This window comes from Tenrec ecaudatus, chromosome 6, assembly GCF_050624435.1.
Source record: "Tenrec ecaudatus isolate mTenEca1 chromosome 6, mTenEca1.hap1, whole genome shotgun sequence".
NCBI lineage: Eukaryota > Metazoa > Chordata > Mammalia > Afrosoricida > Tenrecidae > Tenrec > Tenrec ecaudatus.
The window spans coordinates 98885740-98902707 of NC_134535.1; the positions used below are offsets into that span (position 1 = coordinate 98885740).

General features: G+C 40.4%; 1 protein-coding gene and 1 long non-coding RNA gene across 2 annotated transcripts in view; one reads left to right on the top strand and one right to left on the bottom strand.

Annotated features, from left to right (window-relative positions):
- LOC142450216 (uncharacterized) overlaps positions 1 to 16968 on the top strand; it is a 148900-nt gene that overhangs the window by 97489 nt on the left and 34443 nt on the right. The gene's annotated exons all lie outside the window — the stretch shown is intronic.
- The window catches only part of FGD4 (FYVE, RhoGEF and PH domain containing 4), a 158835-nt gene that overhangs the window by 58217 nt on the left and 83650 nt on the right, over positions 1 to 16968 (bottom strand). Inside the window, exons 3-4 of the mRNA XM_075551899.1 lie at positions 7112 to 7295; positions 4132 to 4624 (exon numbers count right to left, since the gene is read on the bottom strand). Of these exons, the coding sequence (XP_075408014.1) occupies positions 4132 to 4624; positions 7112 to 7295 (677 nt within the window). The remainder of the gene's footprint in view (positions 1 to 4131; positions 4625 to 7111; positions 7296 to 16968) is intronic.

Below are 16968 nucleotides of genomic sequence, written 5' to 3' on the forward strand. Positions count from 1 at the left end.
GTGACACAGCCCTCCAGGACTGTTGGTATGAGAAGTCTATGCCAGTATTTTCCACCTTGAGCCGCAACCCAAGAGCTGCTGCCCTACACAGTTCAAACTACCACTCGATTGTGCTCTGTTTAAGAATGGGGATCGGTGCCAGGGGAACCTTCCTGGATTAATTCTTCTGAGTCCTAATCCCTACCCAGCAGATCGAAACCTGTCATATCACTGTGAGGTGGTCATCAATGCCATAAATATGTAGTGATTCTGGGTCCCTTTCCATTGGACACCTACCAAGCCCAGGATTTCCCCCAATGACCATGCCACTTGCTTAGTCCTGGGTCAGCCCCTCTGCTTCCTCTCCCATCCATGTTACCCAGTCCTCAGTCCAAGGGTACAGCTGCTGCAAGTATTTTTAAAAATACTTTGAGCAAAATTTAACTTTCATGTGATATAATGAGGTTTGATAACTCTGCTTTCTGTTGGGTCACCTTTCTCTGGAAGTGTAAGGATCCGTCATCTTTTTACATAGCAAAACTAACAGTAATCTATGTTCCCAACTGAAGTTGGAAAGGATGCTTTATCAAAACCTATTAGATATCAGGGAAAGAGTTACACAAACTGAGAATCTTTTCAAAGTCAACATTAATGATTATTCAAGATGTATTTTAATAATTTCCTGAACTATCTTTGCAATTCTTTTCTACTCCATTTTCCCCTACTTCTGGTGAGCATTTAGGAAATATCCATTAAATTTAATACTGGTAAACTGAAATTTACTTAAGGTTATTCTGTTGTTTGTTTCTAAACTGAGTTAAGGACAAAATTTTCAATAGTGAAACTCAAATATTCTATTATGTCTTAGACATGCAACAAAATCAAATGTTCAAGAAGCATTTATACCTACATATAACGAAGTATTCAAATTTAAAATGGCATTAAGATTATACTTGGTTTAAAGTCTTTGTGCCTTTAGTAACCTAAAATAAAAATAAAGAATCTAATCAACCTGTTTGCAATCACACTGCTTACCTATTCAACAAGCCACCAGTAGAACCAAGGTCTCTTGATTCCTAGTTAATTATCTGGCCCCCTGTATGCTCTTAACGTCACTTTTAGTGTTTTTTCCACGTTGAAACAGGAAAAGGCAATGTAACATGACAGCAGCAAAGGAGAAGGTATACTGCAGGTATGCTTCAACACCTCTGTGAAATAGGGTGTTAGGCAACTTGGGCGTTATGGAAACACCTGTGTCTGAGGCTTTTGGAGCTCAGGGACTGCAGAGTACTTCAAGGGGGCATTTGGCTGGAAGACCAGCGTTCCCAGCAGGAGACAAAGAGCACCTGAGCCAGGGCTGGGGCAGTCGTCCTTTCAGTTCATACTGGGCAAACTGTGAGCTGAGACCCGTCAACTCACAGAGCAGAGGGGAGGGGGACCCAAATTGGGGTCCTCCTCTACCACCACAGAGGGGGCTTCCAGGCTGGGTTCAGCAGTCTGACAGACATGTCCTGGGGCCCCGGAGCTCAGACATATATATGTGGTTAGACATTGTCCAAACAGACGGTAAGCAACATATACCTGTAATTGTCACTACGCAGAAATTAAATCCTAAAATTCCCTTTTTAGATGAACACGAAATATGGGCTGTTTGGATCAAAGGCTTTGTAGCAAACATTCTCTTTCTAACGTATGGCCTGTGCCAGCCTCTGCTTAACTGCCTACGTAAAGGAAAGGCAGCTCTACCTATCTGTTTTGTTCACTTAACAGAAAAGCCCCATAAAGTCTCTCCCAACCCAAATAGGAACACATACACGTAACAAATATACTGGGAAAAACGAGTGCCCAGCAACCGCAGGCATCCTTAGCAATTTCAGTAATTTCCCTTAAAGAGGAACAGTTCTTACTGTTTTATAAACATTTGCTGGTGGCATCATCCTAACCGTCAAGGGCAGGCGTGCAAGTCGTGCTTGTTGCTTCTACCCTTCTCTTCTGTGCAGCATGGCTCCAGCACAAAGACGCTCAGAGCTACCACTCTATCGAGATGTAAAGAGATCCACTCTGCAATGTCCTGTTTATTTAACGTTTGTACGGTTAACAAGTATGACTCACTTTCTCCCACCCACTTCCTTATTTAAACATTGTTTGAGACACTCCTTTGAATACGACAGTTTTTTAAAGTCAACTCACTTACTGGATGAAAACAGAACGATTTGGGGTTGCTTTCAGATGGGTTTAAGGTGGGTTTCACTTTAAAGTTATAAGTACGTTGGGTAACCACTTTTACCCCAATATTTTAAGGTGAGTCCTTTTGAATTTCTACGGATGTTTACTTTAGTTAGTACAGGGTACCATTTAAAAATACATATATCCCTAGACTGATTTAAAACTTGGATTTGCTACTTAGAGATTATCCTACACTGGTTGAATACACTCTTCTTAGATGGCCACATATAATGGAAAAGAGAGATTGAGTAATGGAAATGTTTTTCTTATATTTAGAGCTATAAACAGCTTTCTATTTAAGAAACTTTACAATGATGGCTACATTCAATATTTGGGAAATATTTTTTAAAATTATGCTTATTATTATTTTCAAAGCAGTATGCTGATGATTAGAAAACATGATACCCCTGTTCTTGGAATTATGTACAAGTTTCTGTTGTAACACAGGTAAATCGTGTGTGTTTCACTAGCAACTCAGCTCTTTATTAGCTGAGATTCAGGTAGAACCACCTTCTAGCTGGTTCATTAGAAGTTCTTCACCATCCTCGGGAGTATTGCCCTGGCTGCTGCCTTCACTGACAAAGTTTGAGACCTTTTGTATCAGGGCCACAGCACTGGTCAGTGAGCCAGGACCACAGGAGCTTTGGACTGTTACTGGAGTTAAAACAATTAATCTGCTGAATAATTGATTAAAAAAAAACACAACTCATGGACATCGAGTCAATGCTGACTCATGGTGACACCATGTGTGTTTCCAAGACTGTATTTACAGGAGTGGAAAGTCCAGTCCAGTGGTTTCGAACTGCTGACCACACAGATCGCAGCCCCACATGTAACCACTACACCACCAGAACACCTATAAATGTAGCTATGTTCATGCCTTTGGAAAAAACATCTGCTAGTGCAAGGTTCTTCCTTCATAATGTAGAAACTTCTAAAAAACAAAGATGAAAAAAACAAACAAAAACCTCACACTGTCATCAAGTTCATTCTTACAGGACAAGAGATTTCTTTCCCCCAAGTCCATTCTTACAGGACAAGAGATTTTTGAGGCTCCCTCAACTCTATCTTTGAGGCATCAAAGAACATTTTCTTCCTGTGTAGAAATTGTCTTCTGGCTCTTAAAATCCGAGGAGAGAGATCGATGAAATGTAAACAGGAAGAAAAAGTGAAGCCTGCCCTGAGCGAGAAGTGAAAGGGCCATCAGAAGCTCACTCCACCTACTCCCACCTCTGAGTCAGTGCCTGCTCCTAGAGACTCTGAGGCAGCAGATAAGTGCCCTGTTGGTGTGCGAGGCTGTAAATGCTTGTTGGAGCAGAAAGCTATCTCTGTCTCCTGTGGAACAGCTGGTGGGTCTGAACTGCTGTCGGTGCAGCTACAGCCCAATGCGCAGGGTTCCCCAGCTTGGAAATAACTCACATCATGTACCCGCTAAGACTCATCAATTTCCTGGGGACAGTGAAATAAAGGGGATCCCTTAGTGGTACCAATGGCCAAACGTTCTGTCCCTAACCTAAAGGTGGGTCATGTGAATCCACCCAGAGGTTCCCTGGAAGGCCTGACGATTTAATTCTGAAAGACTAGGCCAAACCCACTGCCATCAAGTCAATTTGGACCCTTAGCAGTTCTACAGGACAAGGTGGAACTGCTCCATAGGGTTTCTAAGACTAAATCTTTTTCCCATAGAGTGGCTACTGGGTTCGAACCACTGACCTTTTGGTTAGCAACCTAATGCTACCCCCACTGCATCCCCCGGACTCCTGACAGACTAGCCACTGAAGACCCTATGGAGCACAGTTCCACTGGAAGGAAACAAATGGCCGTTGCTGAGTCGGAAGTGACTCAACAGCAACTTTTTTAAAAAATGAAGTTTCAAAACAGCCATGGTGCTTCCTGTTCCGTCAGCGCCACAGTCTCATGGTGTACCTTTATCTCCGGGTGCGGGTCCAGCAGCTCCAGCTCCGCAGGGAGCTCGCCATCCTCCCTCTCTCGGACCTGGGCTTCCCTTGCTGTCTCGCTGCCCGGCGCTGTGCTCGGAGACCCGCAGTGCCTGACGGAGGCGTTGCCATCGCAGAGATTTGTTATGGGCGAGGCAGGGCCTGGGGCGGTTTCATCTCCCTCTCCGTTCACCAAGTTCGTGTCGAGCACGGGTTCCGAAGTTTGAGCAGAAGAATCTGGGCTCAGAGGGGCCCCTTTCTCCTCCTCACATTCCATCTGGATCTGTGTTGCCATTATACCATTGGCCACACACGTCTGTACCCCCTGAGTTGGATCTGTGTCATTTTCCTGCTTCCGAAATGGGTGCTGGGTGAGGAGTGTTTGCGGAGGGGTGGTCGTCAGTCCATACCGTCCCGGAGTTCTAGGAGCACTGAGGCTAGCAGCAGGCTCTTTCTTCAAATCACTGTAATTGGATAACGAGCTAGAAGATCAAACACAAAGCAGCATGAAAACACTGGTGTGGAAAGGCTCAAGAAAAATGATAAACTTAACTCCAGCTGAAAGAGTTGAATTTAGCAGCACCGAACAGACTTCTAGGCTGAGGATGTCAAATCGTAGGGAACGGGGACGGGACTGCTCAGCTCTGTGGGAAGTTGTTCTTTCTTGACTTCAAAACGCAAACAAACAAAACCGCGAAGGAGTCACAGTAAAAAAAAAAAAAACTATTCTAAACGCATCTGCCCAAACACATCTTGAGAAGGCAGCGTTATTTGGGTTATTGCTCAGAGCAAAGTATGTTATAACAGTTAAGGTCTTACTAGCAGTATAAGATTCTCTGGAACCATTCCAACAGACCCCTTTGGAAAGGCCCTGGTGAAGCTCCCTCTCCGTGCTTGTTGAAGCTGCATAGAACCAGGTAAAAGCCAAGGGCTACTACACTCCAAGCACGTGGACATTTATCAACAGGAAGTACAAGGCAACATTAGTACTCTGACGATTTTAAGGCTAGTTCCTATTGGTAATATCTCACTGAACACCTACCTATTTTATGTATTAGTACTGGACTCGGCCAGAATATTATTCCTTCACTAGGCTTCAAAAAAGGCATACTTTCCTTTCTCTCTGCACTTGGAACAAACTTGCTTAAACTTCACAGGTTACAGCATAGGCAGAGTACTCTACCCGGTTTCCATCTGTTCCCCTAAAAAATGACTTTCGATCTGTGACCCTTAAAGGAGTATTACATTAATTAACAGGCGACACTAATAAGTGGAACCAGACTGACCAAAAGGGGGATAAATGCAAAACAATTAAAAATGTTCACAGAATTCAGATTTTGTGAAGCCACAGCAGTTGGATGAAGCCCTGAAGCTATAGATCTGAAACCAGTTGATGTAGTAAAGGGCTTCCACTCTGAAGCACTGTGGTCTTTTAAGAACTAACTCTATAGGATCACTTAGGCAAGTCAAGACTAGACAGGAACTTTAGGGGAAGTGAGTGTGGGTTAGGAATGGCTATACATTGCAAAGAATATAGTGAATGCTAAGGAATTTTGCATGTAGAAATTGTTGCACTTGTGTATGTTCTGCCAACATACATTCTCAACAAGAGCAAATATACAATGATTTATAAAAAATAAGCAGGACCAGAGTAATGTATGTATACTTGTTATAGAGAGGGGGTAACCAAACGGTGAGCATTCGAGTACTCATCCTTTAGAATCTGGGGATAGAAACTCTAGCATATGCCTATGAACTGGGGCTGGAGGTCCAGACACTAATTCTAATAATCTAGTAAATACCTCTTTACGAGAGTAAAAAAACCCAAACAAACCAAACTCACTGCCATCGAGTGGATGCAGAGTCATGGTGACCCAATAGGGCAGGCTAGAACTGGCCCTTTGAGTTTCCAAGACTGGAACTCTATAGGGCAGTAGAATTCTACGTCATAGGGGAGGGTAGTGGTGGTGGTGGGGCAGTGTGTGTTGCAGTTTAAATGGGTATGGTCAGAGTTCTCACAGTCCATCGGAAATGACTGCTTCTGAAGTACTTTTTCCTAGAACTTGTTATTAAATATAATCCCATTAAATTAAGGATACCGTTGCCTTTATGTTTGGTGATAATTTCCAAAGGTTATAAAAATGAACAAAAACCAAAACAATAACAAATCATCAAGTGTTTCCAAGAATTATATGATCTGTTTAAAAATAACAATAAAATTTTGAAAATGATAAAAAATCACCTAATTAGGAGCCATTCTCAATTATTACATTGGAAAGAAAAGAAGTATGCTTCCATGATAGATTTTGTGTAAGTGAAGAAACAGCATGTGGTTATTTCCAAAAGTGAGAAATAGATATATTTTACCTACTTAAAAAAAATTAGGGCTAAAGAATACAAGAATACCCCTACTGTAAGTATTTTGCTACTGGTACTAACTAAACCTTCTAGAAGATAGGGAAAGTAGTTTCAGAAGGGCTACAGAAAACCCAGCTAGTGGGTTAGAAAGAAGAGAGGGTTACAGAGACGAGAGAAGCCAACAAGAGCCACAGGCACAAGTACATACCGCGCTTCCGCAACAAGGAAGTAGAAAGCTTGCCTACTCCTCCATATGGAGAGTCAGACAGCAAACAGCAACATGGAGTGACATACATAGATGGGGGACGGGGAGGCGGGGCACATGGAGAAGAGCACGGATGCGGATGCAGAAAACAATTTGTTTTTTTAAAAAGCCGATGGTATAGAGCATTGCACCATAGTAAAATGTAGTAGTTAAGCGATCATTCATATGCATATTAGAAGACTGAGTCTTTTTGTGTGTGAAACCACTCTTTCTAACGGGCCTACTAAATCTTAAGTTGTTAAGATACAGTATTTTTTATTCAAAAAAATCTATGTTAATGATTTTTTTTTTAATCAGCATTTCCCCCCCTACCCTCTGACTTCACCCATTGTAAATGATCTCTTACCTGCCTCCTTCAAAGCGACTGATGAGATCTGATACCTTACTGGGTTTTTCTTTTGAGACACAAGAAGCAGAGGCAGGTTTAACTTCCTCCATCCTTGGTTTTGCACTAGATAAAGCTTTATGCCTGGGGGTTTGGTGTCTACTGGACGAAGGTGAATTCTGCAGATGTAATGGCTTTGGAGGCACTGTAGAAAAAGAATAGAGTTCAGTATTTCACTGATGTTTTTGTTCTTTAAACAATAAAGACTAGCTGTAAAAGTTTTTAGCGTTCTCACACTTTGGCAGAGCAAGGGGGAGGGAGGGCTCTGGAATTTGTGTGGACTTGGCTAAGGGATGTCATCGAGATATCACTATCTTGGACATTTGCTTTTTTCCATGAAGCTTGCATCTCCAAGATTTAAGTGATTTTAAAATGTTTAGCTTATTTCAAATATGGCATTATTGAACACGTCGGGGTACACCGCCAGCTCCTGAATCCCCAACTCTGTATTATTAGAGGTAATAAAGCAGTTATTCCCCTCAACAGAGGAAAAAGAAGTTGCTAAAGTTGAAACTAAACTCTAGTGACCTATTGCTTGCCCAAAAAAAACCCTGACATTTTAATGAGAGTGAAAATGGATTTACCAGACTTTAAAGCAACCAAGTTAAACATAAAAGCCAAACAAGCACAGTAACAAACAAAAGTAATAAAATCTGCACTTAGCAACAGCTTTCCATTGAACACAACACCCCTGTACCTGCTCTGATGGTAGATAAAATTTCAAAATTCCTCAGAGCCATGTACCCTTGCTTGCATTTTTATCTCAGGCAAGTGATTGGCCTGTGGTGAAAAAAAAACAACAAAACAAAAACCTATTCTGGTCTCATGACTCCTTTCATTACCCACCCTGATCCTTATCACCCAGCAAAGCAAGACTGTAAAGCTTACGACTGCTGCCTGCTACATTAACATATCATAAATCAATTGTTTAGTAAAAAGTCTTTGAATTGATAGGAACAGATTGTGTTGCAATTTTGTTCATTACTATGTAATCAAAACAAGATAAAATATATGTCATACATGCTTAATACCATAACATTCTGGGTAAAATTTATTTTTTACTGTACTCCTACCTTCTTGGAAAATGGCTAGAAAGTCAGGCCTTTAATTACATGCCCCATTTTACCCAGCTGGTGGCCCTGGCTATGAACTCAGTCTGCTGACAGTTGCCTCATGCTCACCGGTCTAGATTCCCGCAGTTCTGTCAGTTACCAATTTATTACAGAAGAGAAAAAAATCACAATGAGCGAACTAGTGGAGCAATGAATTAACATTATTTGTGTGGAAAAGGAATTAGTCTCCATGAAAAATAGTATGGCCCCTTTTAATAGAAATGATAGTAAGTTCCTAGATGCTCAGGGGAAATGATTAACAGTATAGACTGGGAAGGAATTGTTAATTTTTAGGGAAAATTTTATCTTGAGAACAATATGCAACAGTAGCAAAGAAAATTCTTTTCAAATGTTTTTTTAAAAACCATTAGGATGAATTTCAACTTTTTTTTTGAATTTCAACTTTTAATGGGATAATAATATCCCACCAAACCCCAATGCATGTGGTTCTAATTAGCATATTAAAAGGAAATACTGATTGTTTTTATAATTCTATGTGCTAAGATTGTAATAAAATTCATCCATTTACTTAGAATTTGCTTATTGAATATTTATACATGGTAGCCACTGTGCTTGCTAGCTGCTCAAAAAATTTAAATAAATGGCGCCTTAACTTGTCATTTCTCAGGGGACTCAACTGAGCTGCCCAAATAATGTTCCCTTCTCTCTCAAATGGTTTCACAACTCTGTACTTTTTCCTCAAGGTTCTTAAGTTAATACATTCCATAATTACTATTTAATTTAAGTATTAGTAAGTAATAACAACTTAGTAATAAAATAATGTACATACTGTAAATGTTAAGCTTTCTCCCCTACAAGGATAGAGGATAAAAAAATATGTTTGATATAATCACAAGTATATTTACAATGACTACCTATGGTGTTTGGCAAATAAGGACAGTTGACTCAGATTTGTTGAACACAGAAAGGAATTAGGTCCTACTGGGGAGATGGCTTCATGCTGGTGATAAAGATGGGTCCTAAGTACACACCTATTTTAGAAACAACAGTAGCTATGGGAGATGATTCCAATGCACAAAATACAATCCAAATCTGGTGTTTCCACTCAAAACTCTGCATCCAAGAACAATAGCAACCAAGAAATTGATCTCAAATTACTGAAACTAAATTTATTTTTATGGCCACATTGTGGTTTTGGGGAACTACACAAACTGCCTGGACCCTCAATATTTCTGAGAGCTCATCTACCTTCACTGTCTCCTAAATGTTCTCTAGGAATTCTATTACATTTCCCTCCTTGTGGTTTTCAGCTGTGCCATTACATACAGGGATCTCAACAGGGAGAATCCACAAGGATCAAATTGACTACATCTATGGGACGAAATATTGGAAAAGCTCAGTAGGATCAGGCAAAACAAGGCCAATGGTTAGTTATGGAACAGAAGACATCAAATGCTTATATACACGTTCAAATTGATGCTGACAAAACATGACCTTGGGTATATCCCATCTGAACTTAGAGACCACATCAAGACTGCATATGGCACATTGAACATTAATGACTGGAGACTAGAAGAGCTGTCGGGTGACATCATGAACTTACACCTGAAGAAAGCCATAGGTCATTCAAAAGATGGGAAAAAAGACTAAAATAGATGTGATTGTTCATAAATATAGAGACGTTAACTGGAAGAAATGATGAAGCAGAAGACTAGAACAGGAAAGTTCAAAGGGGCTACCTGAGACAACAAAGCACTGTACTAAAATGTGCAAAAACCTAGTTAGAAAACCAAAAGGGTTACTATTTCTCAAGTTGGAAGAAATGAAGAAAAAATGTAAGCATCAAATTGCAATACTGGGGAATTCTAAGTAAATTATGAATGATGCAGAAAGCGTCAAAAGAAGATGGATAGAATCGTCACTGTCCTGTTTTAAGAGGCAGCAAAAGAAGAACCAAGAGTATTGAAGTCCAAGCTGGACTGAAAACAAGCCTTGGCAAAAAAACAAGTCTCCAGGAAATGAAAGAATATCAACTGGACTATGATTTTTTAAAAAGAATATCACTCGAACGATTTCAATAAACGGATGTGGTGTTGTAGATGCTCACTTGGCTATGCCAAAAAACTTGGAAGGCTACCTAGATAACTGGCAGGAAACCTTATTTGTGAACCTTCCAACAGAAAGTAGAATAAGACCCTGTGGAAATTAGCAAATAATATCCTGAGTTTGGTAGGTAGATAGAGGCTGGTAAAACTAAGAGAGGTGTTGGTGGCATGTATCTGGTAGAAATTGTAACCAAAGCATGTGAAGGCCCATTTCCTGTACATGCCTCTCCAACACAAAGGAGAGGTGATGGACACAAAAGACACATTTCCTCATCAGTGGAAGAGACCAGAGATACAGTGAAGGCTGGGTGGACAAAGACTAAACTCTTAGATTTGGGGTCTGAGACAAGGGCACAGCAGGAAGTCTGCAGTGCTGGGACACACATACCTGAGAAGAAGTTCCCTACAGAGGACTAGTCCAGAGCAGAAGACCTGCCGCCACAAGGCTAGCCTGTGGTAGGAAGTCTGCCAATAGCCGAATATAAGGTTCGGCTCTACATTCTGCCGGGCCCTTTAAACTAGCCAAGGGCCCTTCGGACTTCCTTTCTAAAGTAACCCATTCAATAAACTCACTCTTTCTGTTCAAACCTTTTCTCTGACTTCTCATCTGAATTTTGTCCCATACCTGAAATCTTCCTTGAAAGCGGAACAAGGACCAAGGAGTACAGAGGCTTGAAACTGAGCCTCTCCCAATAACTATTATTAATATCCTACACAAACAATATTTTGCTTATGGTCACTTCAAAAAACAGTTGCAGCAGTTCATCAGCAGGAAGCTAACAAATTCAAACTGGGCCCAGAAGAGGTTGTGGAACAAGGAATATCATTGCTGATGTCAGATGGATCTCGGCTGGGCGATGAATTACAAGGCATGTGAATTATTGTATTGGTGAAAAATACTGAGTATGCCAAGTACTGCACAAATCTGGCTTAGAAGTACCGCCAAGATGTTGCTTGGAAGAAGGATGGCAAGACTTTCTCATATTTGGGGCATGCTAGCCACTAGTCCCTAGAGAAGGGCTTCAGCCAAGGTAGAGGGTCATAGGAAAAGATACGGATGGATCCTCAATAAGGTCAACTGACATAATGGTTGTCGATGGAATGATTGTGAGGATAGAGCAGCAGTGGGCCAAGTTCAATTCCGTTGTACACTGAGTCAGAAACAACTCGAATTTACCTAACAAAAATGAGAAAGGGAAAATCCTAAGGCTCCAGTCATTGTTTTTCTTTTCTAATATTTCAGTAATTAAAATTGTTGTTGATTGTATTCATCAATAATTTGATGCAAAAATGTAAACACTCATCCATTTTACATGGCATATAAATTGACAAAACTTCAGAGAATTTGGTATTTCCAAAATATATACTAGCTTAGTGATTTTCTAAAGGCTCACTGGGGGCGCCATGGGTAAGTGCTCAGCTGTTGAAACCCTCCAGTTGCCTCCGAGGGGAAAGGAAGTGACAGTTGGCATCCATCAAAGTTACAGTCTTGGAAAGACCATGGTTCTCCTCTGTTCTGTAGGGTTGCCATGAGTCTGAATGGATGATGACAATAGGTTTGGAGAAATACTTAAATGCCTAGTAAGTTAGAGGCACTTGAGTTTATCGGCAGATGATTAAAAGAAACCATAGTGAACCAGCAGATTTGCTAGAGGGGCGTGGAGAAGAGCAAGCGAAGGGGATCGGAGTGCTGGAAGGACAGGTTGCAGCTCTCAATAGGATGTTCAAAGTGGGCTTCCTTAAGAACTTGTGCTTTGAGTCAGACTGAAGTTTTCCGGAGAAGATTACTCCACCAGCTAGAGGGGGAAGCTAGATGTCCTGAGGCTGGTGGACCATGTGAGTGTGGAATAGCAGGGGTAGGTTTTCACTGACTAAATGACAAGTCACTGACGAGTCTAAGAAGAGGACAAAGATCATATGACAGATGTCAACAAGACTGTTCTGACTGATGATTTTTCCCCCTCATATGATGGAAATGAACTTGTATGTCACTAGAGACTCCAAGTCCACTTCAGTTTGACTTTTCCTACCATTTTGAACCACTCAGACTCGCATTTCGATGTGAGGGGCAAGGAATTTGGAGAGTTCTTCAGTTCTAAGGCTGTAAACCCTTTTCATTTTTTTAAAGCAGCAAATGCTATAAATTTGCACAGCCCAACTCAACCAATGAAACCTGCGATAATATCCCTTTAAACCCCCAATACATGTAAGTTCACATTTGCCCCCTTTCCCCTCCCTCAGTAACTTCCTGCCCCTCCCTCTGTCTGGGTCCTACTTGAAATCTTCAAAGTCCTATAGTTTGGTGTAAAACACTTTTCTCTTTGTCCTTGTTATAATGTCATTGAAAGTTTATTTTTACAAGATTGACGACGTTCACTAAGCATAATGCGCTCCAGTTCTATCCATGTCTTGTGGGGTCTCAGAGCTGACATCGTTTTTGTATTGATGCATAATATTCCATCGCATGCACGTGCCAGAGTGGATCCATTCCTCCATAATTTGGAGGTTTGGGTTGTTTCCATATTTTTGTTACTAAGGATGTTGCTGCAGTCAACATACACATGCACATGTCTGTTTGCGGTCTGTTCTTTCTTTTATTTCTTTAGTGTATATGCTTGGTAGACAGATTGCTGGATCATAAGGCAGTTGTATTTACATGTGTTTAAGGAAGTGCCATACTGATTTCCAAAATGGTTGTACAATTCCACTGTCCCACTAGCAGTGTAGAGGTGTTCCCATCTCTACAGCTTCTCCAGCATTTATTTATTTAGTTTTGCTAAAAATATTGGTATCTCATTGTCCATTAGCAATAAGACAAATCAAATTAAAACAAAAACATTTATTTATATGATTGTTGGCAACCTTCATGGTGTCTTTGGTAAACAGTCTTATTCATTTTTGTGCCCATTTTTTGATCGGGTTATTTATATTTTCCTTGTTAAGGTGTTGTAGTTTTCTATAGAATTTAGGGATTAGCCCTTATCTGATATACTATTACTAAATATTCCCAATCTGTGTGTTCTCTTAACTAATTTGATGAAATCTTTTGATGTGCACAAGTGTTTGTTTTTTTTAAGAGTCCCAATCCATTATTTGTCTTCTGTTGTATGGGTATATTTTGCTTTATTTCGGTAGGTGTTTATACCTTGTATTAGGGTCCTCAGTTCTTATTTTTTCTTTGATGGTCTTTGGCCCATCTTGCATTTGTTAGGGGTTTTCTTGGACAGGATATGAGGTATGAGTCCTCTTTCATTCTTTCTCAGGTAAAGCCCAGTTTTTCTAGCACCATTTAATGAAAAGGCTCTCTCTTCCCCACTTAATGTTCTAGTCCTCTATCAATAATTAGGCATCTGAAAGTACAAGGTTGTATTTCTGGGTTCTCAATTCTAAACTATTGGTCTTCATATCTATAATTGTCCCGATACCAGGCTGCTTTGATTACTATGGCTATATAGTAGGTTTTAATATCTGGCAGTGGAAGGCCTGCTAAGTTGTTTGTATTTTTAAATAGTATTTTTAATATCCCAGTTTCCTTCCTTTCCATGTAAGTTTGGTAATTAGTTTTCTATTTGTTTGAAGAATGTAATAGGATTTGGATTGGAATCACATTGAATTTGTAAAGTGTTTTGGCCTAGCTATCCAGGAACATGGTAGCTTGTTCTGTAAGTTTCTTATGTTTCTCTGATAAGATTTATTCCTTTTATCATTTGTGTAGTTTTTGTAAAATGGTATTGGTCTTTTAATAATCTTTTTGGTATCATCAACTCTAATATACAAGGATCCAATATGCAAGGATGTGTATGCTGATCTTTTAGGCTGCACACTGCCAAATTTTCCATTTGTTCCAGCAATTATAAAGTGAATCTTTGGGTTTTCCATATCTGTTGTATCGTGAATAAGGAGAGTTTTGTTCTTCTGTGTCGATGGGATGCCTTTAATGTCTTATAGCTCTCTAGCTAAAACTTTCAGGGCTATATTAAATGAAAGTGGGGATAATGGACAGCCCTGTCTGGTGAAATACTGGCCATTGGTTTCACACATATAGCTTCAATTATGTTGAGGAAATTCCCTCTATCCTGTCCTGTTTTATCTAGTGTTTTCCTTGGGAATGGATGTTGAATTGTATACAATGCCTTTTCTGTATCAATCGCTCTAATCATATGATTCTTCTCGTTTAGGTTGTTTTTGTGGTGAATTACATTGGTTGTTTTTCTAATATTAAATCATTTTTGCTTACTTGTATTTTGTTGTGGTTGATGATGCTTTATTGTATTTTGTTTGCTAGAATTTCACTGAAAATCTTGGCATCTATATTGAGATATTGGTGTATAATTTTAAATTCTGGTGATGTCTTTGCCTCGCTTAGGTATCAAAGTTATAGTTCCTTCATGACTAATGTTGTTAAGAATGTATGAACTTTTTGTTCATTTTTGGATTCAGATCAGGGCTTCATTTTTTAATAGGAACATATTCTTTTCTTTCTTTTTAAAAAAAAATCATTTTATTGGGGGCTCGTACTTTCTTTTTTTTAAATCGTTTAATCTTAGGGGCTCATATAACACTTATCACAATCCATACATACATCCACTGTGTCAAGCACATTTGTTGCTATAATTGTTTGAAAACATTTTCTTTCTACTTGAGCCCTTGGTATCAGTTTCTCATATCCCCACCCCCATGGACCCTTGAAAATTTAGAAATTATTATTTTTTCATGTCTTACACTGATTGATATCTCCCCTTTACCCACTTTTCTGTTGTCCATCCCCCTGGAGGGGGTTATAGATAGATCATTGTGATTGGTTCACCCTTTTCCTTACCCTCCTGGTATGACTAATCTCAATATTGGTCCTAAGGGGTTTATCTGCCCTGGATTCCCGATGTTTCTAGCTCTTACCTGTACCCGTGTACATGCTCTGGTCTAGCCAGATTTGTGAGGTAGAATTAGGGTCATGATAGTGGGGGGGGGGGAGAAAGCATTAAAGAACTAGAGGAAAGTTGTATGTTTCATCGGTGCTATACTGCACCCTGACTGGCTCGTCTCCTCCCCACGACCCCTCTGTAAGGGGATGTCCAGATGCCTACATACAGATGGGCTTTGGGTCTCCACTACACACTCCCCTTCATTCACAATGATATGATTTTTTGTTCTAGATCTTTGATGCCTAATACCTGATCCTATCGACATCTCATGATCACACAGGCTGGTGTGCTTCTTCCATGTGGACTTTGTTGCTTCTCAGCTTGAAGGCCACTTGTTTATCTTCACGCCTTTAAGGTTCCAGATGCTGTATCTTTTGATAGCCTGGCTCCATCAGCTTTCTTCACAACCTTTGTTTATGCTTCTATTTTGTCTTCAGTGATTGTGTCAGGAAGGTGAGCATCGTGGAATGCCAGTTTAATGGAACAAAATATTCTTGCATTGAGGGAATACTTGAGTGGAGGCCCAATGTCCATCTGCTACCTTAATACTAAAGCTATAAATATATGTACATAGATCTTATTTCCCCATCGTCATATATAAATATATTTATATATGTACATTCCTGTATTTAGACCTTTATAAGTGCCCTTTGCCTCCTAGTTCTTTCCTCTTGTCCCACTGTCATGCTCAGCCTTCGTTTGGGTTTCAGTAATTCCTCTCGGTTACATTGCCCTTGATCAAGCCCCACCAGGCCTCCTACATCCTCCTCACCATCAATTTTAGATCACTTGCTATTCCCTTGTCTCTGGGTTTGTTAACACCCACTTCTGTTCCCCTGACTCCCCCTCTCCCATGTCCCCCCGGAACCGTCATTCTTGTTGTTTTCTCCTCAAGATTGTTTATCTCGCCTATCTTATCTGGATAGACATGCAGAGACAATAACATGCACAAAAACAAGACAGAACAAAGCAACAAAAGAAAACAAAACGACAAAAAATAGAAAAGCCTGTACATAGTCCTGGGTCTGTTTGTTGACCTTTAGGAGTGTTTTCCAGGTCGAGTCTGATGGGGTGCCACACTCTGGCACCAAATTCTATTTTTGGTATAACCGAGGGACTTCATTCCTTTGCTCCCCTTGCTGTTCTGTTGCATTTCCGTAGTGTTTCATCTCGGTGTGGTGGGGTCAGATCGGGCACACTTCCTGCACAGTCTCCAGCGCTGTCCCTGGTAGTTCTATGGGTCAGTGAGGGACATTGTGTCTCGTGGTGGGACTGGCCCTATGGTCCTCTCTGTGCTTTAACTGCTCTGAGCAGGAATATCATCTTCAGGGCTTGGTGGATCAGGATGTGACCCACTCTCTCTTCCTCCTCTTCATTTGCTCCTGGCTGCTCTGATCTGACATGTCCCTCTCCCTGAGCTGTGACTTCAATGTTGTCCTCTGAAGTGAATTCTTTGGGGTGGAGTGGGTGGGGGTGGGGGTTGTCACATAGCTGGGATTGGGGCTGGCTCAAGGCTTATTACTGACATTTTAGGCAGGATAATTCTTTACTGATATGAATTACAGGATGTGGTAGTATCTCAATATACTTGCTATGAAAAACAATGAAGTCATGCAATGCATCTTTAAAAAAGGATTTTACATTAGCAAAATTTTGCTTTTGAACTGGGTAATTAAACAAACATTAATAGACTTACTTTTTTATCTCATATTTGATCT